This window comes from Sminthopsis crassicaudata, chromosome 1 (genome assembly GCF_048593235.1).
Source record: "Sminthopsis crassicaudata isolate SCR6 chromosome 1, ASM4859323v1, whole genome shotgun sequence".
Lineage (NCBI taxonomy): Eukaryota > Metazoa > Chordata > Mammalia > Dasyuromorphia > Dasyuridae > Sminthopsis > Sminthopsis crassicaudata.
The window spans coordinates 4,459,426-4,484,038 of NC_133617.1; the positions used below are offsets into that span (position 1 = coordinate 4,459,426).

Genomic DNA, 24,613 nt, shown 5'->3' on the forward strand with positions numbered 1-24,613 from the left:
CCTTGATATGAAAAATATGTTGGAATTGAATTTTGAGGCTGTTATTAATATTACTACTACCTTGATTGTTATCTTGTTTTCATCTTCTATGATAGGGTTCACAGAGAATCCAGCTAATGATAAATTTCTATCTTATTCTTTTATATTTAATTTTTTTGTGGCAGAAGCACGACTCCTTTTTTTTTGTAATTGAATAAGAGATGAGGATATCAGCTCATCTGATGGAGATTTAAGGAAAAGTCACTGAAACAAATCCAGGAGGCTACAAGATGACTGGGATGTCAAGTAACTAGTCCAGTCTCCACATTTAAAATTTTTTTTAATGCTGGTTTCTTTTTCTTTTAATAATTTTTTAAATAAAACTTTTTATTTTAAAAACATATGCACAGATAATTTGGCAACATTAACCATTGCATAGTCTTGTGTTTCAGATTTTCTCCTCTTTCCCCTACCCCCTCCCCAGAGAGTAAACAATTCAATATATGTTAAAAATGTTAAATATATGTTAAATCTAATATGTATAAACATGTTTATATAATTCTCTTGCTGCACAAGAGAAATCAGATCAAAAAAAAAAGTAAATGAGTAAGAAAACAAAATGTAATTGAACAAAACAAAAGGAGTGAGAGTGTTATGTTGTGATCCACATTCAGTTCCTATAGTCCTTTCTTCATCACAAGATCATTGGAACTGGCATCAATCAACTCTTTGGAAAGAATCACATTCATCAGAATTGATCATTGGATAATCTAGTTGCCGTGTACATGATCTCTTGTCCTGCTCATTTCACTTAGGATCAGTTCATGTGAGTCTCTCCAGGCTTTTGTAAAATCATCCTCTTGATCATTTTTATAGAACAATAATATTCCATGACATTCACGTACCATAACTTATTCAGCCATTGTCCAACTGATCTTTTAATGATTTTTTTGATGTTTTATAATTTTTTACATCACCATAGTATCTTACATAGACCCTCCTATTCCCCTTCCTCTCCCTGAGAGAAATTCCACATGACAAATAGTAATTTTTTTTAGTAAGGTGAAAAAAAGCCAGCACAACTCATAATAACTTAAGAACGTCTGAGAACATGTGCAATGAGGGACACCTCCAGGAAGGGGTGGACTAAGAAAGTCTTCCCATTATTCTGCTTGGCAACCCAATCAGGGGTATTTCCAGAGTACAGTCACTGGCATTTCTGGCTTCTTAGGAGGTAATCTCAGTTACCAAAACTGTCTTCAGCCTCACTAATTCCTCAATCTGCGTGTCACCTTCAATAAGCACATTTCCTTTGTCATTCTCGGTTCTCTCCACTCGAACTCCATCATTTTGCTACATTTGTTTTGGTTTCTTTGTTGTCTCATTGTTCTTTCATATACATTGTTGCCATCATTGTGAATATTGTTTTTGCGGCCTTGATTACTTCACTCTGCATCTGATCATATAAGTCTTTCCATAATGCTTTGTTCATCACACACATCATTTCTTCCAGTGCACTAGTATTCTTTTTCATTAATATACTACAATTGCTTTGGCCATTTTTCATTGTTTGATATCTACTTTATTTCAAACACTTCACTCTCCCAGAAAGTGTGGCTATCAACATTTTTGGAGTCTATGGGGACATTTTTCTTATCAAAGTCCTTGATCAAAACTCTTGTCAGGCCAGAATGCTGGACTTAAGGTGGTAAGGGAGATACACACAGAATAAAAGCAAAAGCCTGGAGTAGGAGATTTTCTGCTTCAGCTGAAGTAATAAAGAACAGGGATAGCGATCCTGATCTCAGATAAAACAAAAGCAAAAATAGGTCTTGTTAAAAGAGATAGGGAAGGAAACTACATCTTACTAAAGGGTCCATAGACAAGGGAGTAATTTCGGTTGTCGGGTTTTCTTTTTTGTTTTGTTTTAGGATGGGGTTAAGTGACTTGCCGACTTTCCCAGGGTCACACAGCTAGGAAGTGTTAAGTGTCTGAGACCAGATTTGAACTCTGGTCCTCCTGAATTCAAGGCTGGTGCTCTATCCACTGCGCCCCCTAGCTGCCCCAAAGAGAGTAATTTCAATACTTGTTAGGATGCTTCCAAGATGCTAAGTCGGTTGTCTAATTTAGTATAGTACTTAACAGTTCTCTAGTTCAGACTCACACCTTTCACACCTTTAAAGGAGTTCACTCATTGGCTCCTATATTAGACTTCATACCTTTAGAGAGTATACAAAAGGACAAGCTCACTGGGGGAAGATCTAGAGTCAAGATTCAGTCAAGGAGAGGACTTCCTGGGAGAATTGGAGGGGTCTTTGGGAGATTCACAACTAGGATTGACTTCCAGGAGATTCATAAGGCAGAAACCCACAAGCCCACGCTCTGGGAGGAAGATTCGAGATTAATTCCCACAAGTACCGTTGCAACAACGCTGGACTTCTGATGTAAAAATCCCCTCCATACCCAAGAACGGGACTAGGAAGACTAAATGCAGTTTGCAGCACACTATTTTCACTTTCCCCCCTTTCTTGTGGTTTTTCACTTTTGTTTTGATTCGTTCTTTCACAACATGAAAAATGTAGAAATCTTACAAATCTCAAAACCTTACAAAGATAAATCTTGAAATCTATCTTTAAATGCAACTGGGAAAAATAACCTAACATTAAGTGCAAAAGAAACCCCATACTATTTCTTTGTGTTATAGAAAAAAAAAGGCAAAGGGTATCTGTCTCAAGATACAGTCTAATGGGGGAAACAAAATGCAAACCACTATGATGTCCTACATTGTCAAAGAGAACCAAAAATCATAATGTCATGGTCAAACTACAGTGGGTTCAATTATGGTTGATTGGACCAATGAGAGTTCAGAAAGCTCCACCATCCATATAAACACGTGGAAAGGAGATGTCCCTGAGTCTGCACATTTCATGTGTCTGCTTTTCTGTTTTGCTCATGGAGCACACTGCTTCCTGTGCTGCAGTTGTACATTCTGTGCCAGTGTCTCCCACGTCTCCCAACGTGTTACCAAGTTCTTTAAAGAGACCTTGAGGAGGGCATGCCATGCAGGAAGGTCCTGGGCCAGGGTCTCTCATGTCATAGAATCGATTCTGAAATTCTTTAGAGAAACCTTGGGAATGCCATCCTTTAAATGATTAGTGTCCCAATTGTCCCATGTCCCTTCCAACATTTATCATGTTTTTTTTTTTGCCATCTGATAGGTGATACTTCAGACTTGATTTTATTTGTATTTTTTTAAAATCATCATTTAAATAAAAGGCAATTTTGAGGAACTCATGCCCTTGGGCTGATTCTTAAAAGGTCTGTGAGTTAGGGCAGCTAGCTGGTGCAGTGGATTGAGCACCAGCCCTGAAGTCAGGGGGATCTGAGTTCAATTCTAACCTCAGACACATCACATTTCCTAGCTGTGTGAACCTGGGAAAAATCACTTCACCCAAATTGCCTCAGCAAAAAAATAAAAAAAAGTATTGTGTTCTTTGAACCCACACAGAACTGTCACCTTGTTGTAGTATTCCAGGGGAAGTACTTTGTGAGTGTGACTGGTGGAGTTATCAAGCATAATAATATGAAAATAAAATGATGGTTCTCAAGGTACTTTACAAATATTGTCTCAATTTATCGTCAAAACAGCAACAGGAGGGAGAGGCTTTTATACATATTTAACAGACAAAAAAAAAAAAAAAAAAGGCCAAGAAAGGCTGATTTGTTAAGATTGAAACCATTCATAATTGTCTGAGGGCACATTTGAACTCAGCTCTTCATACTTCCAGCTCCAACCTTTTCTCTGTAATACCAGTAGAGGGCACTTTACCATGAAAGGACTTTTTAATTAACAGGTGACCTAAATCTTTGGCACTGACAATGACTAGACAGGGTCTAGAGCCTTGAATGCCAGGACAGTATCACCCAGAGGCAGGTGTTGTAGCCTCTGCCTGGCTGGCAGAGCTGGACAAGACCTGCCCTAATTATCAAGATTTAGGGCAGAGTTTCCTGTCTTCAGGGTCCAGACTGCCCTCAGCAGATCCTGGTCATCACCCCTTGGGGTACAGACGTTGGTTAACAGCAGTTTGCAGCTCTTGGGCAGGAATGACCGTCCCTGTGGCCGGCCGGCCCCATCCTCCATGTTTCTGCCTCCTTTCTAGTGTCTTTGCTTCCCGTCCATGGTGTCTGTGGTCATGGCTTCGTGGGCCCTGCCAAGTGTCCAGGGGATCACTTTAGACCCACAAGCCTGCTCTTGGGGAGAGCTGCAAGGACTGAAAGGATGAGAAACCCCAGGATTGGATTATCCAAACCCAGGCTCAAGACGTCTACACAGCACGACCTGCACTCGAACCAGCCCCTGAACTACATGTAACTGACCCTCAGGATGTTCGAGGGCAGCTGGTCTGGAAAAGGAGAAGGAAACCTCCCTGTGCGATGCCGGCCAGAGTCTCCAGGAGGACCTTGGTTAGCTGCCTGGGGATTCCCAGAACCCACCATTGTGGGGGCAGATGTTCCCGGGGTCATGGAGGGTCGGCCCTCCTGCCAGAGCCCTATGGAAGGACTCGGACTTTGCCAGCCCCTTGGGGCAGGATGACTTCTTGTGCTGAGACATTTCACAGGGACAGTCTGGCTCCTGTCCGAGTCTGAGCCATAGAGAGGACGCCCTGTCTGGGCCCAATGGGGACTTGCCTGGCCATTCCCCAGGCTCCCCCAGCCGCTGATTCTAGAGCCGGGGCTCCCCTGATGTTCTAATGATTTCTAGAACTCTCCCGACCTCTCTGGGCTCCAGTTATGAGGTTTTGCCTCTTCTTGCAGCTTCTTTCTTAAATCTCTTTGTAGAATTGTGTGGGCGCCACTTGTAGGAGCCAATGGAAACCCCCAAGAGCCTTCACTCTACAAGGGCCCGGCCATAGCAGGGCCCCTCACCCCTCCACCAGCCACAGCCTGAGGCTCAGCCAAAGCCCTGCCCCAGAGTCCGTGTCCTGGGAAGTCGCTTGGGAAGGAGAAAGTGCTGCTCACGGGGAGACAAAGGCCCCATTTCTGGGACTCACTCCCAGCATGCTCTTGGGCGAGTGCTGGACATTGGGCTCTGAGCCTGACACAGAGAAACAGGAAGCACAAGCCGGGCCCTTCAGCAGCTGGGGCTGGGCTAGAGGTCGGGGCAGCTGTGGGGCGGGGGAGGGGCGGCCAGGGGGGTTTTTGTCCCACTTCCTCCCTGAATGTAGCGCTGTGGTGACCGTAGCCACTACTATATGTCTGACAGTAATAATCGGCTTCATCCTCAGGCTCGATGTTGCTGATGGACAAGTAGCGATCGGCCCCAGAGGCGGAGCCCGAGAAGCGGGCGGGGACCCCCTCGCCCTTGCTCACACTTCCACTGCTGCTGACATACATGAGGTACCGGGGGGCTTTTCCCGGGCTCTGCTGGTGCCATGCAATAGTGTTCCCTGTGTATGCACTGCTGAGGGTGCAGGAGAGTCTGGCCGAGGCTCCCAGGGACACAGACAGGGAGGGAGGCTGAGTCAGCACAGGCTGGGAGAAGGAACCTGGAAACACAGACAGACATGAATGTCCCAGCACAGGGGAGAGGGGGGAGGGGCTCGGAGACCCTCCCAGGAGCCCCCGGGACAGGGAGGGGGGAGCAGGAGGAGCAGGGCCAGCCCTGACCTGAGCAGAAGCTGAGCAGGAGGAGGCAGACGAGAGGCCAGGCCATGGTGCGGGGGACCCGAGAGCTCTGCTGCCCAGAGAGAACCGGCGGGGTCCGGCTCTGCCAGGCCCCTCTTATCCTCCCCCTGGGAGCCTGGGCTGGGCTGGGGAGGGGGCGGGGCTGGATGCAAATCTGGCCTTTAAAAACCACACCCTGAGTGCTAAGTGTGGGGTCATGGGTCCCTTGGGGAAGGCGTGTCCCTAGGGGGGAGAGGAGGAGCCATGGAAGCCGTTGCCCCGCCCAGCTGAGATGTCACCCCGGAGGGATCCCAGGAGTCAGCAGCCACAGCCAGTGGAGCTCATCCTCCCAGAAAGCCTCAGACTCCTCCTGCCTCCTTTGCCTGCCCAGAGACGGTCCCATAGTGTCCCCTAGTGGTCCTCAAGTCACACACACCCCTCCCTGCCTTTTAAGCAAAGCTCATGGGCCTCACAGCCAGGAGACTCTGGGAAATGCTCACCAGTCCCACAAGGGGGGGTCTGTGCAGAGGACAATGGGATGATAGCATTGTGTGTGTGTGTGTGTGTGTGTGTGTGTGTGTGTGAGTGTGTGTGAGTGTGTGTGTGTGAGTGTGTGTGAGTGTGTGTGAGTGTGTGTGTATGTGTGTGTGAGTGTGTGTATGTGAGTGTGTGTGTATGTGTGTGAGTGTGTGAGTGTGTGTGCGTGTGAGTGTGTGTATGTGTGTGTGAGTGTGTGAGTGTGTGTGAGTGTGTGTGAGTGTGTGTGTGAGTGTGTGTATGTGTGTGAGTATGTGTGTGTGTGAGTGTGTGTATGTGAGTGTGTGTGAGTGTGTGTATGTGTGTGAGTGTGTGAGTGTGTGTGTGAGTGTGTGCGTGTGAGTGTGTGTATGTGTGTGTGAGTGTGTGAGTGTGTGTGTGAGTGTGTGTGAGTGTTTGTGTGAGTGTGTGTGTATGTGTGTGAGTATGTGTGTGTGTGAGTGTGTGTGTGAGTGTGTGTGAGTGTGTGTGAGTATGTGTGTGTGAGTGTGTGTATGTGTGTGAGTGTGTGAGTGTGTGTGTGAGTGTGTGTGTGAGTGTGTGTGAGTGTGAGTGTGTGAGTGTGTGTGAGTATGTGAGTATGTGTGTGAGTGTGTGAGTGTGTGTGTGAGTGTGTGTGTCTGTGTGTGACTGAGTGTGTGAGTGTGTGTGTCTGTGTGTGACTGTGAGTGTGTGTGTGTGTGTGTGAGTGTGTGTGTGTGAGTGTGTGAGTGTGTGTGAGTGTGTGAGTATGTGTGTGTGAGTGTGTGAGTGTGTGTGTGTGTGTGTGTGAGTATGTGTGTGTGAGTGTGTGAGTGTGTGTGTGAGTGTGTGTGAGTGTGTGTCTGTGTGTGACTGAGTGTGTGAGTGTGTGTGTCTGTGTGTGACTGTGAGTGTGTGTGTGAGTGTGTGAGTGTGTGTGTGAGAGTGTGTGTGTGTGAGTGTGTGTGAGTGTGTGTGTGTGTGTGTGAGTGTGTGTGTGTGTACTCCAACACTCTTCAATCACAATTTTTTTTTTTTTTGCTGAGGTAATTTGGGTGAAGTGAAGTGTCTGAGGCCAGATTTGAGCTCAGGTCCTCCTAACTTCGGGGCTGGTGCTCTAACCACTGTACCACACTACACCCACCAGCTGCCCCTGACCCAGCACTTTTCATGAATGGAGAAAATGGAGCCGTCCTGCTGCCTCTGAGCGTGTTTGGCCGGAGCCAAGTCGGGCCCTTGTCCCTCTCTGAGCCGATGTTCACCCGTCCCTGTGACCTGTGGCCCCACATCAGTCCTGGAGCCTCTGCCCAGCTCTAGGGATGGGCCCCTGTTCTCTGGCTCCAGCCCTTTCAGCCTCTTTGCTCAGGTTCTCCCGGACTTTCCCCAAAGACAGGATGTCCTCGGCAGGAGCAGAGAGTTTGTGTCCCCAGTTCCCTGAGTCCTGGAAGGTGACGGGGCCACAAGGAGACTTGGGACACAAGGGTAAGGGGGAGAATCCCGTGGGACAGATCCCCCTAAAGAAGCGTTTATCCTCCCCCTGTGCCAGAGGAGCAGAGTCAAGGAATGATGGACACACACAGGCCGTGCTTAGTGTGGGAGCTCCAGGCTAAGGGCCAGGGATGCCAATGAGCAGCGCAGACAGCCCTGACCTCAAGGGGCTCCCGTTCTCCTGGAATGTTTCAGCTGCAGGTCACATGGAACACTCCCTGCAGCCTGAGGGAGCAGCAGCTTATTGCCTCCCTCTGTGTCTGTCTCTTTCTCTGTGTGTCTCTGTGAGTCTCTGTGTGTCTCTGTGTGTCTCTGTCTCTCTGAGTGTCCCTCTTTCCCATCACCACTTATAGTGACAAACTCCTGTCACTTCCTGGTCAGAACTCTTCCCCAGAGCTGCGATCTTTGGGACCAGTCCCCCCTTTCCCGGTTTTCCAACGCTGTGAGTGCAGCGCCTGCAGGGGCTCTATTCACGCCATGCTACTTTTTGACCTTAGACTGGGAACATGTTTGGGGTTCAAAGCCCTGGCCCGTTGTCCCTTAGTGTCTGAGGACCGAGAGTGGGAGGGACCATGATAGAGGCCCCCATACTCCCATGATTCCTCCAAGGGCCTTGGTTGCTCCAACCAGATTGCTCATATGCACTGCGGGGGGCACTTAGCTGACGGCTGCTGAGGATGGCTAACCATCCTCCCTGAGAACTCCTCTCCTAAGGGAGACCTGGGATGAGTGACACAGGCCCTCTGCTGCTCCATGCGGCTGTCTGCCTGTGGGGGCGCTGCTGAGCAGTGGTTGCTGGTGATGCTGAGGAAGATGGGCCATTTCTCCAAAGGGATTTCTCCCCAGGGATGGCTGGCAGGAAGTCTGGAGGCTCAAGAAACCAGAGAAGAAGAAAGGAAAGCAACAATTAGCAGCTCTTTTGCTCAACTCTGCCAGTATATGTGACAGTGTAATAGAAATGGATGGAATGGAAATGACCAAAATACCAGCTGTCCACATTAACAGAAGAGGAAGCAAAATACTTAAGTCCCCCCCCCCCATTTTAGGACAAGAAATGGAACAAGTCATCAGTGAGCTCCCTAAGAAAAATCTTCCAGGGCTTGGAGTATTACAAGGGAATTCCACCAAACATTAAAGAGCTCTTAATTCCAAATAAACTATTAGAAAAACATGTGAGTCTACCCAGTTCCTTTTATTTTACAACTATGATGCTGATCCATAAACCGGGACAAACAAAAATAGAGAAAATAAAATTATAGACCAATTTTCCCAAAGAATATTGATGCAAAAAAATTAAATATACTATTAGTGAAGAGATTGTGAAAATTTATTTATGCATGGAATTAGGAAAATATTAAAAATTATTCAAAAAAAGAATAAATTTAAGCACTCTTCATAAAAAGTATTGGTATATAACAAGAGTTCCCATGTCTTCAGTCTATTTCTTATGCCTTCATAGTTTGTCATCTTTAGACATTAGAATCATCTGCATGGAAACCTTTCTAGCAAGAGGTAATGGGCTGACTTTTTGTTTTGTTCCAAAGGATCTTGCCATCTTGTGGTATCATAACATAAAGAGATCCACTGCTCTTTTGTCCTCTCTGATAAACTGATTATCATGACAGCTTGTATGGTGAGTCTTGGGAACCCCTTCAATTTTTGAGATTCACAGGAACAGTTGCATCCCATTAGTTCTGGCTGGTAATCCAATCAATGGTATCTCTAGAGCCCAGTAGCCGGCATTTCTGGCTTCCTGGGAGCTGTGTGAACCTGGCAAGTCACTTCACCAAAACGCCTCAGTAAAAAAAAACAAAACAAAACAAAACAAAAAACTGTGTCATCTATTGTTTGTGTTGTTTGGACCCACACAGAACCATCACTTTGTTGTAGTATTCCAGGGAACGTGAGAGCAACTAGTGGACTTATTGATCATAATAATATTAAAATAGAATTTGACAGTTCTCAAGTTACTTTACAAATATTGTCTCAACTTACACGAACTGATGCTGAGGGAAATGAGCAGGATCAGGAGATCGTTGTATACTTCAACAACAATACTGTATGATGATCGATTCTGATGGATGTGGCCTCTCCAACAATGAGATGAACCATATCAGTTCCAACAGAGCAGGAATGAACTGAACCAGCGAAAGAACTCTGGGGGTTGACTGTGAACCACTACATAGAATTCCCAATCCCTCTAATTTTGTCCGCCTGCACAGGCTAATGGTACACTGTTTCAAAGTCCAATTCTGTTTGTACAGCAAAACAACTGTTTGGTCATGTATACATATATTGTATTTAATTTATACTTTAACCTATTTAACATGTATTGGTCAACCTGCCATTTTTTGGGGGGGTAAGAAGGGGAAAAATTGGCTTGGCAATTGTCAGTGTTGTAAAATTACCCAGGCATATATCTTGTAAATAAAAAACTATAATAATAAAAAAATTTTTAAACAAATATTGTCTCAATTTATCCTCAAAAACAGCAACAGGAGGTAGGGTACTGTATTGTGATATTAAAGGAAAGTTCGGATTCGCTCCTATAAATGACGCTCTCAAGCTCAGTTAAAAAGTAAAAGTAAAAAGTTTTAATCAAATAAGACAAGGTATAGATAGTTTAGATTTGCATAAAAAAACAAATAGAAATAAGAACAATTAACAATATGACAATTATAGCAGATAGAGGAAGAGAATACATCACCAACTCAAGGAAACCACAACATCATCAAACGGCTGGGAGCCCCTCTTTTCCAGCCTTCTCAACTTGAGTTGTGTAAAGATTTTTCCGGGCAAAGCGTCCTCCCCACGGATGAGACTCAGTGGAGGTACAGCACACTCAACCTTATATACCCTCTTTATATAAAGAAGGATTTTTGCCAAAAAATTATATAAGGGTTTGGCACATACATCTGTGCAGGTGCGGGGTACGGGAGGGCTTCACTAGTTGACTCGTTCCATATCGTCTGCATCTTGACAGTTCTTTATTAATTGTCTATGCCCAGGGAGGGAGCCACTCTTCTCTGGAGCACAAACATCTCTAGGAATGGCTAGTTCCTAGTATGTAGTGTCAAAAATATACAGAGTTCATGGAACGGTCAAGTTCCCATAATTTGGAAGCTCAGGCCTGTTAGATTTGAGTGAGCTTATAATTTTAATATGAAATTTTAAATTTCTTATTCAGGTACTTATACATATTTAAGAGACAAAAAAAAAAAAAAAAAAAAAAAAGCCCAAGAAAGGCTGATTTATCAAGCTTGAAACCATTCATAATTGTCTGAGGACAGATTTGAACTCAGCTCTTCGTGCTTCCAGCCCCAGCATTCTCTCTGTAATAGCAGAGAGGGCACTTTACCCTGAAGGAATTTTTTAGTTTAGCTGGAGGCCTAAACCTTTGGCACTAACAATGGCTAGACTGGGTCTAGAGCCTTGAATGCCAGGTGGTATCACCCAGAGAGGGGTGTTGTCTGGCTGGCAGAGCTGGACAAGACCTGCCCTGATTATCAAAATTTGGGGCAGAGTTTCCGGTCTTCAGGGTCCAGGCTGCCCTCAGCAGATCCTGGTCATGGCTCCTTGGGGTGCGGGCCTTGGTCAACAGCAGTTTGCAGCTCTTGGGCAGGGACCTTCCTCAGTATTCCCACCTCCTTTCTAGTGTCTTTGCTCCCCTTCCATGGTGTCTGTGGTCATGGCCTCGTGGGCCCTGCCAAGTGTCTAGGGGACAACCTTAGACCCACAAGCCTGCTCTTGGAGAGAGCTGTGAGGGCTGAAAGAATGAGAAGCCCCAGGATTGGATTATCCAAACCCAGGCCCAAGATGTCTACACAGCACGACCTGCACTCGAACCAGCCCCTGAACTACATGTAACTGACCCTCAGGATGTTCGAGGGCAGCTGGTCTGGAGAAGGAGAAGGAAACCTCCCTGTACGGTGCTGGCCAGAGTCTCCAGGAGGACCTTGGTTAGCTGCCTGGGGACTCCCAGAACCCGCCATTGTGGGGGCAGATGTTCCCGGGGTCATGGAGGGTCAGGACTCGGACTTCGCCAGCCCCTTGGGGCAGGACACCTTCTTTGTGCTGAGACATTTCACAGGGACAGTCGAGCTCTGCTCCCCAGAGAGAACCGGCGGGGTCCGGGCTCTGCCAGGCCCCTCTTATCCTCCCCCCAGAGCCTGGGCTGGGCTGGGGAGGGGGCGGGGCTGGATGCAAATCTGGCCTTTAAAAACCACACTCTGAGTCTTAAGTGTGGGTCACAGGTCCCTTGGGGAAGGTGTGTCTCTCAGGGGGAGGGTCAGTGGGCTCATCTGCCCTGAAATCTCCAAGCTCCTCCTGCCCCCTTTGCCTGCCCAGAGTCAGTCCCCCCCTAGTAGTTGCAGACCCTCAAGTCACGCCCACTTTGTAACCAAGCCTCAGGGTCCCATAGCCAGGAGACCCTTGGTAATGCTCATTAGTCCCACAAGGGGGCACCTGTGCACAGGGCAATGGGATGCTAACATTGTGTATTGTATGTATGTGTCTATGTGTATGTCTTTTGTGTGTTCTCCATCACTCTTCAATCACAAATGATACGGTCAGCATTCTAGTGGGTCAGTAAATGTACCATTACTCGCTCGCTTCTTCCCTCCCTCCTTCCTTCCTTCCTTCCTTCCTTCCTTCCTTCCTTCCTTCCTTCCTTCCTTCCTTCCTTCCTTCCTTCCTTCCTTCCTTCCTCTCTTCCTTCCTTCCTCTCTTCCTTCCTTCCCTCCTTCCTTCCTTCCCTCCTCCCTTCCTTCCTCCCTCCCTTTCTTCCTTCCTTCCCTCCTTTCTTCCTTCCTTCCTCCCTTTCTTCCTTCCTTCCCTCCTTTCTTCCTTCCTTCCTTCCCTCCTTCCTTCCTTCCCTCCTTCCTTCCCTCCTCCCTTCCTTCCTTCCTTCCTTCCTTCCTTCCTTCCTTCCTTCCTTCCTTCCTTCCTTCCTTCCTTCCTCCCTTCCTTCCTTCCCTCCTTCCTTCCTTCCTTCCTTCCTTCCTCTCTTCCTCCCTTCCTTCCTTCCCTCCTCCCTCCCTTCCTTCCTTCTTTCCTTCCCTCCTTCCTTCCTTCCTTCCTTCCTTCCCTCCTCCCTTCCTTCCTCTCTTCCTTCCTTCCTTCCTTCCTTCCTTCCTTCCTCCCTTCCTTCCTTCCTTCCTTCCTCCCTTCCTTCCTTCCCTCCTCCCTCCCTTCCTTCCTTCCTTCCTTCCCTCCTCCCTTCCTTCCTCTCTTCCTTCCTTCCTTCCTTCCTTCCTTCCTTCCTTCCTTCCTTCCTTCCTTCCTTCCCTCCCTCCCTCCCTCCTTCCTTCCTTCCTTCCTTCCTTCCTTCCTTCCTTCCTTCCTTCCTTCCTTCCTTCCCTCCCTCCCTCCTTCCTTCCTTCCTTCCTTCCTTCCTTCCTTCCTTCCTTCCTTCCTTCCTTCCTTCCCTCCCTCCTTCCTTCCTTCCTTTCTTCCTTCCTTCCTCCCTTCCCTCCTTCCTTCCTTCCTTCCTTCCTTCCTTCCTTCCTTCCTTCCTTCCTTCCTTCCTTCCTTCCTTCCTTCCTTCCTCCCTCTCTTCCTTCCTTCCTTCCTCCCTTCCTTTCTTTCTTTTTATAAGACAATTGGGGTTAAGTAACTTGCCCAGCCTCACACAGCCAAGAAGTGTTAAGTGCAAAGTGTTTGAGGCCAGATTTGAACTCAGGTCCTCCTGACTTCGGGGCTGGTGCTCTACCCACTGTACCACACTACACCCACTAGCTGCTCCCTGCCCCATCACTTTTCATGAATGGTGGAGAAAATGGAGCCGTTCTGCTGTCTCCAAGTGTGTTTGGCCAGAGCCAAGTCGGGCCCTTGTCCCTCTCTGAGCCGGTGTTCACCCGTCCCTGTGACCTGTGGCCCCACATCTGTCCTGGAGCCTCTGCCCAGCTCTAGGGATGGGCCCCTGTTCTCTGGCTCCAGCCCTTTCTGCATCTTTCCTCAGGTTCTCCCGGCCTGTCCCCAAAGACAGGATGTCTTCACTTGGAGCAGAGTTTGTGTCCCCAGTTCCCTCAGTCCTGGTGACGGGACCACAAGGAGACTTGGGACACAAGGGCAAGCGGGAAGAGTCCCGTAGGACAGACCCCCTAAGGACAATTTTATCCTTCCTCCTCTGCCAAGGATGTAGAAGAGGGATGTAGAAGACCCTTACCCAAAATGACTCCTCAGAGATCACTCAGTAGAAAGCTGAAAAGTTATTTATTAAAACCTGAGGAGGATGAGCCGTCCCATCACGAGATAAGAAAGAGAAAGCTCTTGGTAGGAAGGCTAAAGAAGGAGTAAAGATACATAGCTTTTATACAAGAAATTACATCACAAGAGAGCATAGAGAAGGGGAGGGGGAGGCATAAATAGGTGCCCTCTCCCTTACTGGAATGTTAGACATGGATGCCAACAAGCCTTCAAAATTTAGATTACTAAGCTAACAGCAGTCAAGTAATAGTCTAAATATTGATAACATTGAATAGTGATAAATGTCATCATTTCAGGTCAAGTAAATATATCTAAAGTTTAAGTAATATTGGCTACCGCACAACATACTTGTTGCAGGTCATAGAGACATAGAAATAATGAATAATAAAATACAGAAAAAGAATTTAAACATCCCTGCAAGTTCTTCACCTTATCTCTGCATTCCCCACAAGAGGATCATAGACAAGGAATGATGGACACAAGCGAGAAGTGCTTAGGGTGGGAGCTCCACGCTAAAGGTGGGGGACGCCTATGAGCAGCGCAGACAGCTCTGGTCTCAAGGGGCTCCCATTTTCCTGGAAGGTTTCAGCTGCAGGTCACATGGAAAGCTCCCATTGGCCTGAGGGAGCAGCAGCTTATTGCCTCCCTGTTCTCTGTTTGTCTCTCTCTTCTCTGTCTCTGTCTCTGTCTCTCTGACTCTCTGTCTTTCCCATCACCACTTATAGTGACAAAATCCTATCACTTACGGGTCAGAACTCTTCTCCAGAGCTGCATTCGTTGGGACCAGTCCCCCCCTTTCTTGTTTTTCCAAAGCTGTGAGTGCAGCACCTGCAGGGGCTCTATTCACACCATGCTACTTTTTGACCTTAGGCTGGGAACAGGTTTGGGGTTCACAATCTTGGCCCATTGTCCTTATGATATGAAGTCAGAGAGTGGTTGGGGTTATGATTATGGCCCCCATACTAATTCCCATGATTCCTCTGAGGGCCTTACTTACTCCAACCAGATTGCCTCATCTGAGCTGCAGGGGGCAGTTGACTGACAGCCGCTGAGGATGGCTAACTGTCCTCCGGGAGAGCTCCTCTCCTAGGGGAGATCTGGGATGAGTGACACAGAGCCAGGCCCTCTGCTGCTCCATGAAGCTGTCTGCCTTTGGGGGCGCTGCTGAGCAGTGGCTGCTGGTGCTGCTGATGGAGATGGGCCATTTCTCCAAAGGGATTTCTCCCCAAGGATGGCTGCCAGGCTTTGGCTGGCAGGAAGTCTGCAGGCTCACGAAGCACCACTATTCCCAAAGTTCCTGAGTCCAGGGTTCTGTGTGTCTCTGTGAGAGTCTGTGAGGAGATGGTGGTCAGTGCAGGGGCAGTCATTTGATTTGCCGGGCATGAGCTACACCTTGTCTCCCCTCCCCCCTGTCTTTGATGTTTAAATTTCAAAAATAAAATCTTGTATGATTAATTTTTAAGTACATCTTGAATCTTGTTGTAGTATATTTGTCCACTGTTTTTGTTGTTGTTGTTGTTGTTGTTCAAGGCCCAGTCATTCCAAGGGAAACCAATGAGGAAAATGACTCGACTTTTTAAAAATGTGCTTAGACTAGTACTATTGAGGAGGAGAGAACATGGCATGTAAAGTAAGTAATTTTGATCATTATATTTTCGCACAAAATCATTGCAATTGATTTTAGATGGAAAGGAGATCTCTGGAGAAATTATTTTTCAGCAAGTTTCTCTGATAAAGAGCTTATTCCTCCAATATATAACCAAAATTTACAAGAAAACAAATCAAATGTATAAAAATAGAAGTCATTCCCCAATTGACAAATGGTTAAAAGACATGAACAGGTGATTTTTGGGAAGAATAAATCAAAGTTATCTATAATCACATGAAAAAATGGACTAGCTCAATATTAAATGTGGGCGTCACTTGTAGGAGCCAATGGAAACCCCCAAGAGCCTTCACTCTACAAGGGCCGGGCCATGGCAGCCTCATGGAGGCAGGGCCCCTCACCCCCTCCACCAGCCACAGCCTGAGGCTCCGCCAAAGCCCTGCCCCGGAGTCTGTGTCCTGAGAAGTAGCTTGGGAAGGGGTAAAGTGCTGGTCACGGGGAGACAAAGTCTGGCTTCAGGGTCCATTTCTAGGACTCACTCCCAGTGTGCTCTTGGGCAAGTCATTGACTTTATGCTTTGAGCCCAAGAAAGAGAAACAGGAAGCACAAGCCCGGGCCCTTCAGCAGCTGGGGCTGGCCAGAGGTCAGGGCAGCTGTGGGGCGGGGGAGGGGCGGCCAGGGGGGTTTTTGTCTCACTTCCCCACTGAACGTGTCACTGTGGTAACCGTAGTTACTACCACTACCATAATCAGTCCCACAGTAGTAATGGGCTTCATCCTCAGGCTGGACGCTGCTGATGGACAAGTAGCGATCAGCCCCAGAGGCGGAGCCCGAGAAGCGGCCGGGGACCCCCTCGCCCTTGCTCACACTTCCACTGCTGCTGACATACATGAGGTACCGGGGGGCCTTTCCCAGCCTCTGCTGGTACCAACCAACATAGTAGCTGCTGTATGCACTGCTGAGGCTGCAGGAGAGTCTGGCAGAGGCTCCCAGGGACACAGACAGGGAGGGAGGCTGAGTCAGCACAGGCTGGGAGAAGGAACCTGGAAACACAGACAGACATGAATGTCCCAGCACAGGGGAGAGGGGGGAGGGGCTCGGAGACCCTCCCAGGAGCCCCTGGGACAGGGAGGGGGGAGCAGGAGGAGCAGGGCCAGCCCTGACCTGAGCAGAAGCTGAGCAGGAGGAGGCAGACGAGAGGACAGGCCATGGTGCGGGGGACCCGAGAGCTCTGCTCCCCAGAGAGAACCGGCGGGGTCCGGGCTCTGCCAGGCCCCTCTTATCCTCCCCCTGGGAGCCTGGGCTGGGCTGGGGAGGGGGCGGGGCTGGATGCAAATCTGGCCTTTAAAAACCACACCCTGAGTGCTAAGTGTGGGTCACGGGTCCCCTGGGGAAGGCGTGTCCCTAGGGGGGAGGGGAGGAGCTATGGAAGCCGTTGTCCCGCCCAGCTGAGATGTCACCCAGGAGGGATCCCAGGGGTCAGAGCAGCCACAGCCAGCTGGGCTCATCTCTCCTGGGATCCCCTATTGCCGGCCCAGAGCCGGTCCCACAGTGCCCCCTAGAGGCTGCCGTCCTTCAGGTTACCCTGGCCTTGTAACCAAACCTCAGGGTCCCACAGCCAGAAGGAGACCCTTGGTGTTTCTCATCAGTCCCACAAGGGGGCATCTGTGCACAGGGCAATGGGAGGATTACATTGTGTGTTGTGTGTCTGTGTGTGTGTGTGGTCTCCATCACTCTTCAGTCACAAACACCCGGGTCAGCAGGTCTAGTGGGGCCATAAATGCACCGTCACTTTTAATGAAGAAAATGGAGCCGTCCTGCTGCCTCTGAGCGTGTTTGGCCGGAGCCAAGTCAGGCCCTTGTCCCTCTCTGAGCCGGTGTTCACCCCTCCCTGTGACCTGTGGCCCCACATCTGTCCCTGGAGCCTCTGCCCAGCTCTAGGGATGGGCCCCTGTTCTCTGGCTCCAGCCCTTTCAGCCTCTTTGCTCAGGTTCTCCCGGACTTTCTCCAAAGACAGGATGTCCTCGGCACGGGCAGAGAGTTCGTGTCCCCAGTTCCCCCAGTCCTGGCAGGTGACGGAACCACAAGGAGACGTGGGACACAAGCGCAAGTGGGGAGACTCCCTTGGAAAGACCCCCCCTAAAGAGGCCTTTATCCCTGTGCCAGAGGATCAGAGGATCATAGACAAGGAATGATGGACACACGTGGGCAGTGCTTAGTGTGGGGGCTCCAGGCTAAGGGTGGGGGACACCAATGAGCAACTCAGATAATCCCATTCTCAAGGGGCTCCCATTTTCCTGGAAGGGTTCAGTTGCAGTCCACATGGAACGCTCCCTGCAGCCTGAGGGAGCAGCAGCAAACAGCAGCTTATTGCCTCCCTCTGTCTTTAACTGTCTCTCTCTGTCTCTCTGTCTCTGTCTGTCTCTGTCTCTCTGAGTGTCCCTCTTTCCCATCACCACTTATAGTGACAAACTCCTGTCACTTCCTGGTCAGAACTCTTCCCCAGAGCTGCGATCTTTGGGACCAGTCCCCCCTTTCCCGGTTTTCCAACGCTGTGAGTGCAGTGCCTGCAGGGGCTCTATTCACGCCATGCTACTTTTTAACTTTAGGCTGGGAATACGCTTGGGGTTCAAAGCCCTGGCCCGTTGTCCCTTAGTGTCTGAGGACAGAGAGTGGGAGGGATCATGATAGAGGCCCCCATACTAACTCCCATGATTCCTCCGAGGGCCTTACTTGCTCCAACCAGATTGCTTCATCTGAGCCCCGGGTGGGGGGGGGAGGGGAGCTGTTGGCCAACAGCTGCTGAGGACGGCTAACCATCCTCCATGAGAGCTCCTCTCCTAGGGGAGACCTGGGATGAGTGACACAGAACCAGGCCCTCTGCTGCTCCATGCGGCTGTCTGCCTGTGGGGGCGCTGCTGAGCAGGGGTTCCTAGCAGTGCTGAGGAAAATGGGCCATTTCTCCAAAGGGATTTCTCCCCAGGGATGGCTGGCAGGAAGTTTGGAGGCTCAAGAAACCAGAGAAGAAGAAAGGAAAGCAACAATTAGCAGCTCTTTTGCTCAACTCTGCCAAAATATGTGACAATGGATGGAAATGGATGGAATGGAAATGACCAAAATACCAGCTGTCCACATTAACAGAAGAGGAAGCAAAATACTTCAGTCACCCCATTTTAGGACAAGAAATGGAACAAGTCATCAGTGAGCTCCCCAAGAAAAATCTTCCAGGGCTTGGTGTATTACAAGGGAATTCCACCAAACATTAAAGAACTCTTAATTCCAAATAAAATATAAGAAAAATACAAGAGTCTACCCAGTTCCTTTAAGACACAACTAAGATGCTGATCCCTAAACCAAGACAAGCCAAAATAGAGAAAACTAAATTTTAGACCAATTTTCCCCAAGAAAAATGATGCAAAAATGTAAAATAAATGATTAGTAAAGAGATTAAAAGAATTTATCACCACAGTAATATGCAGGATCAAGTGGGATCTATAATACAGGGAAAACGGGGATTTTTTCAACATTAGGAAAACTGTCAATATAATCAACTCAATCACAAAACTAACAAATCCTATAATTAACTCAATTGATGCAACAAAACCTATTGACAAAATGTAACATTCATTATTACTAAAAACATCAGAGAGCATAAGAATAAATGGAGTTTTCCTTTAAAACATTGAGTATCTCTCTAAAACCATCAGCAAGCATTACATGGTCTGACTATGACAATCTGTGGCATATGATTGCAATGGAATACTATTGTGCCATAAGAAATGGTGAGCATGTGGATTTCAGAAAAACATGGAAACCGACTTACACAAACTGATTCAAAGTGAATTGAGTGGAACCAGACAAATGTTGTATATAGTAATAGCAATAGATTAAAGTGGTCAACAATGAATGACTTAGCTATTCCCAGCAGTGTGGGGGGAAAATCCCAAAGCTCTCATGATGAAAAATTCTATCTCCAGAGAAAGAACTGATGGAGACTTTGAAAATTTTTTTGTTTAATTTTTTTTTCGTTCTCTCCTGATGTTCCTTCTTCTTCTTCTTCTTCTTCTTCTTCTTCTTCTTCTTCTTCTTCTTCTTCTTCTTCTTCTTCTTCTTCTTCTTCTTCTTCTTCTTCTTCTTCTTCTTCTTCTTCTTCTTCTTCTTCTTCTTCTTCTTCTTCTTCTTCTTTTTAAAATCATTATAGCTTTTTATTTACAAGATATTTGCATGGGTAAATTTTCAGCAATGACCCTTGCAAAACTTTTCCCCTCCTTTCCCCGACACCCGCTACTAGAAGGCAGGTAGATCAATCCATATTAAATATGTTAAAATATATGTTTAATACAATGTATGTATATATATATATATATATACTGATATTTTGCTGCACAAGAAAAATCGAACTTAGAAATAAGGTAAAATTAACCTGAGAAGGAAATCAAAAATTCAAGAAGACAAAAACAGAGGGAGTGGAAATGCTATGTTGTGATTCACACTCATCTCCCAGAGTTCTTTCTCTGGGTGTAGCTGGTTCAGTTCATTACTGCTCTACTGGAACTGATGTGCTTCATCTCATTGTTGAAGATGCCACGTCCATCAGAACTGATCCTCATACAGTATTGTTGTTGAAGTATACAATGATCTCCTGGTCCTGCTCCTTTCACTCAGCATCAATTGATGTAAGTCTCTCCAAGCCTCTCTGTATTCATCCTGCTGGTCATTTCTTACAGAGCAATAATATTCCATAGCATTCATATACCCCAATTTACTCAATCACTCTCCGATTGATGGGCATCATTCATTTTCCAGTTTCTGGCCACTACAAAAGGGCTGCCACAAACATTCTTTCACAGACAGATCCCTTTCCCTCCTTTAAGATCTCTTTGGGATATAAGCCCAGTAGTAGCACTGCTGGATCAAAGGGTATGCACAGTTTGATAACTCTTTGAACATAGTTCCAAATCGTTCTCCAGAATGGCTGGATGTAGTCACAATTCCATTAACAATGTATCAGTATCCCAATTTTCCCTGCATCCCCTCCAAAATTCAGCATTATCTTTTCCTGTCTTTCTTGTCAATCTGAGAGGTGTGTAGTGGTATCTCAGAGTTGTCTAAATTTGCATTGCTCTGATTAATAATAACTTGGGACATCTTTTCATATGGCTAGAAATAGTTTCAATTTCTTCATCTGAAAATTGTCTGTACTGATGGAGTCTTAATGCAGGTCAAAGAATAATATTTTAACTTTTTCTTTTTTAAAGAAATTTGGTCTGTGTTTCCTTTCACAACATGATTAATATAGAAATATGTTTTATGCAATTCTACCTGTCTGGCCATAACAAATTCTTTGCTATTTCAAAGAATGTGGAAGGAAAAGAGAAAGGGAAAAATTTGGGACTCATACGTTTAATTAATGGATGTGAAAATTTGTTTTTGATTGGAATTGGGAAAAAATTAAAAATTATTCAAAAAAGAATAAATCTAAGCACTCTTCACAAAATGTAAAGTAAAACAATATTGGTATATAATGAGATATTCCATGTTTTCAGTCTGTTTCTTATGACCTCATGGTTTGCCATCTTTGGACATTAGGAACATTTCTAATGGAAACTTTCTAGCAAAAGGCAATGGGCTGACTTTTTGTTTTGTTCCAAAAGATCTTGACATCTTGTAGTACAGTAACATAAAAAGATCCAATGCTCTTTTGTCCTCTCTGAAAAACTGATGATCATGACAGCTTGTATGGTGAGTCTGGGGAACCCCTTCAATTTCTGAGATTCAGAGGAACAGTTGCATCCCATTAGTTCAGGTGGTAACACAATTAGTGGAAGCTCCAGAACCCAGTAACTAACATTTCTGACTTTCTGAGGCAATCACAGCTACCAAAGCTTTGGCCACACAAATTCCTCATCCTGTATTTCACTTTCTTTCTTTTTTTTTTTTTTTTTCTTTTCTTTTTCTGAGGCTGGGGTTAAGTGACTTGCCCAGGGTCCCACAACTAGGAAGTATTAAGTGTCTAAGATCAGATTTGAACTCAGGTCCTCCTGAATTCAAGGCTGGTGCTCTATCCACTGCGCCCCCCTAGCTGCCCCCTGTATTTCACTTTCAATTCCTTTGTCATTCTCAGTTCTCCCCATATTACTTTTGTGGAAAATGAGTTTTAGTTGAAGTTTGAGGCTGTTACTAATATTACTATTATTTTGATGGTTACCTTGTTCTCATCTTCTATGTTAGGGTTCACAGAGAATCCATCTCAGAAAAATTCCGATCTTATTATTCTTTTACATTTAATTTTTTTTGTGGAGGAAACATCATGACTGCTTTTAATCTAGTTAATACAGGAGATGAGGATATCAACTCATGTGATGTAGATTCAAAGAAATGTCACTGAAACAAATCCAGGAGGCCACTAGATGACTGGGATGTCAAGTAACTAGTCCAGTCTCCACACTTTTATTTTCCTGGAGTCCCTCCTGGGGAAGGGGAAAGTGCTGGTCGTGGGGAGACAAAGGCTCCATTTCTGGGACTTACTCTTGATAAGGTCAAAAAAAAAAAAAAAGAGATAGGCCAAGATAAAAATAATAAACAGGAAAATTCTTGTCTTGGAAGAGGTTAAAAGGAGATAACTTGAGACACAAATGATTAAGAGAAATTCCTGTCTTATTTACAAATATCTCCGGAACCTCTTGGATAACATCTCTGTGCAAACGTTGTTTCATGACCCTGGTCATGCATAAAATGAACTTCTACAAATGTAAACCTCTCGTTCGGTTTATCCTTGCCTTGTGCCCGCCAACTTGTTCTGGCGTCCCTGCCCTTGCCAGGCAGTGTGGCCTTCCTGGAGGCCAAATGCCTGTCTAGCCCTTTACTATCAATAAAGACTTTGTTTTAAGTACAGCATTGAGTAGCGAATTCATTCCCTATCCGGACCTGCCCTTGGTTACTTTGGGGAAGGAGAGGGAAGTAATTAGAGCCCGAGGAAAAGAGCTGATCCATCTCTGCTTAGAGCCCCAGATTTACCCTCATCACTCCCAGCATGCTCTTGGGCGAGTGCTGGACATTGGGCTCTGAGCCTGACACAGAGAAACAGGAAGCACAATCCGGGCCCTTCAGCAGCTGGGGCTGGGCCAGAAGTCGGGGCAGCTGTGGGGTGGGGGCGGGGCGGCCAGGGGGGTTTTTGTCCCACTTCCCCACTGAATGTAGCGCTGTGGTGACCGTAGCCACTACCACTACTATAATCTGCTCCACAGTAATAATCGGCTTCATCCTCAGGCTGGACGCTGCTGATGGACAAGTAGCGATCGGCCCCAGAGGCGGAGCCCGAGAAGCGGGCGGGGACCCCCTCGCCCTTGCCTCCAGCTCCACTGGTACCGACATACATGAGGTACCGGGGGGCCTTTCCCGGGCTCTGCTGGTACCAACCAACATAGTAGCTGCTGTGCTGACTGCTGAGGCTGCAGGAGAGTCTGGCCGTGGCTCCCAGGGACACAGACATGGAGGGAGGCTGAGTCAGCACAGGCTGGGAGAAGGAACCTGGAAGCACAGACAGACATGAATGTCCCAGCACAGGAGAGGGGGGAGGGGCTCGGAGACCCTCCCAGGAGCCCCCGGGACAGGGAGGGGGGAGCAGGAGGAGCAGGGCCAGCCCTGACCTGAGCAGAAGCTGAGCAGCAGGAGGCAGAAGAGAGGCCAGGCCATGGTGCGGGGGACCCGAGAGCTCTGCTGCCCAGAGAGAACCGGCGGGGTCCGGGCCCTGCCAGGGCCCTCTTATTCCAGCCTGAGCTGGGCTGGGGAGGGGGCGGGGCTGGATGCAAATCTGGGCCTTCTTAAGCAGCCCTGAGCCCTAAATCTTAGGTCATAGGTCCCCTGGGGAAGGGGATGGAGCAGAGGAAGCCCTTGCCCCCGCCCAGCAGAGTTGTCATCTATGAGTGACCCCAAGGGTCAGAGCAACCACAGAGACAGCCGGCTGGGCTCATTCCGCCTGAGATCCCCAGGCTCCTCCAGCCTCCATTCCTGCCCAGAGCCGGTCCCACAATGCCCCTAGTGGCTGCAGGCCCCCCAGGTCACCTCAGCCTTGTAAGCAAAGTGAAAAGGTTAGCCAGGAGACCCAGCTTGCTGCTCACCAGTCCCACAAGGGGGCATCTGTGCACAGGTCAATGGGATGATAACATTTCTGATTTTCCATCACTCTTTAATCACAAAAGCTTGCAATCAGCACATCTAGTGGATTAATAAATACACCATCATTTTTTTCTTTCTTTTTGTTTCCTGAGGCAATTGGGGTTAAGTGACTTGCCCAGGGTCACACATCTAGGAAGTGTTAAGTGTCTGAGGCTAGAGTTGAACTCGGGTCCTCCTGACTTCAGGGCTGGTGCTCTATCCACTGCGCCACACTATATTCACTAGCTGGTCCCTGCCCTATCACTTTTCATGAATGGTGAAAAAAATGGAGCCGTCCTGCTGTCTCTAAGTGAGCTTGGCCATAGGCAAATCGGGGCCCTTGTCCCTCTCTGAGCTGGTGTTCACCCGGCCCTGTGACCTGTGGCCCCACATCTGTCCTGGAGCCTCTGCCCAGCTCTAGGGATGGGCCCCTGTTCTCTTCCGGCCACTCCAGGCCTTTCAGCATTTTTGCCTGCATTCAGCACTCCAGGCCTTTCCCCAAAGACAGGATGTCCTCGGTCTGAGCAGAGTTCATGTCTCCAACTCCCTCAGTCTTGGCAGGTGACGGGGCCTCTGTCTCGGTCTCTGTCTCTTGGACTCTCCCTCTTTTCAATCACCATTTATAGTGACAAAATCTTACCACTTCTGCCTTGGAACTATTCCCCAGAGCTGTGTTCTTTGGGACCAGTCCCCCCTTTTCTGGTTTTTCAAAGCTGTGACTGCAGCACCTGCAGGGGCTCGATTCATGCTGTGTTACTTTTTGGCCTTGGACTGGGAACAAATTGGCAAGGGACAAAGTGGCAAGGGAGATACAGAACAAAGACAAAAGGCTGGAATGGGAGATACGCTGCTTCAGCTGAAGTAATAAAGGTAGCAATCCTGATCTCAGAGAAAACAAAAGCAAAAATAGGTCTAATTAAAAGAGACAAGGAAGGAAACTACATCTTCCTAAAGGGTCTCATATACGATGGAGTAATGTCTATACTAATAATTTATGCAACAAATAAATGGGAT

At 47.3% G+C, this 24,613-nt stretch overlaps 3 gene segments (V, D, J or C); all 3 read right to left on the bottom strand.

Moving 5' to 3' along the window:
* Positions 1 to 4,767: 4,767 nt before the first annotated feature.
* Positions 4,768 to 5,768, bottom strand: LOC141556480 (immunoglobulin lambda variable 4-69-like). The segment is given in 2 exon segments: positions 4,768 to 5,525; positions 5,647 to 5,768. Coding segments are annotated over 2 exon segments (699 nt in total).
* Positions 5,769 to 7,429: 1,661 nt separating this feature from the next.
* Positions 7,430 to 16,777, bottom strand: LOC141543253 (immunoglobulin lambda variable 4-69-like). The segment is given in 3 exon segments: positions 7,430 to 7,609; positions 16,139 to 16,485; positions 16,607 to 16,777. Coding segments are annotated over 3 exon segments (573 nt in total).
* A 41-nt stretch (positions 16,778 to 16,818) lies between these two features.
* LOC141543761 (immunoglobulin lambda variable 9-49-like) lies at positions 16,819 to 23,173 on the bottom strand. The segment is given in 5 exon segments: positions 16,819 to 16,846; positions 17,341 to 17,507; positions 22,460 to 22,512; positions 22,634 to 22,972; positions 23,092 to 23,173. Coding segments are annotated over 5 exon segments (633 nt in total).
* Between the last annotated feature and the right edge of the window lie 1,440 nt (positions 23,174 to 24,613).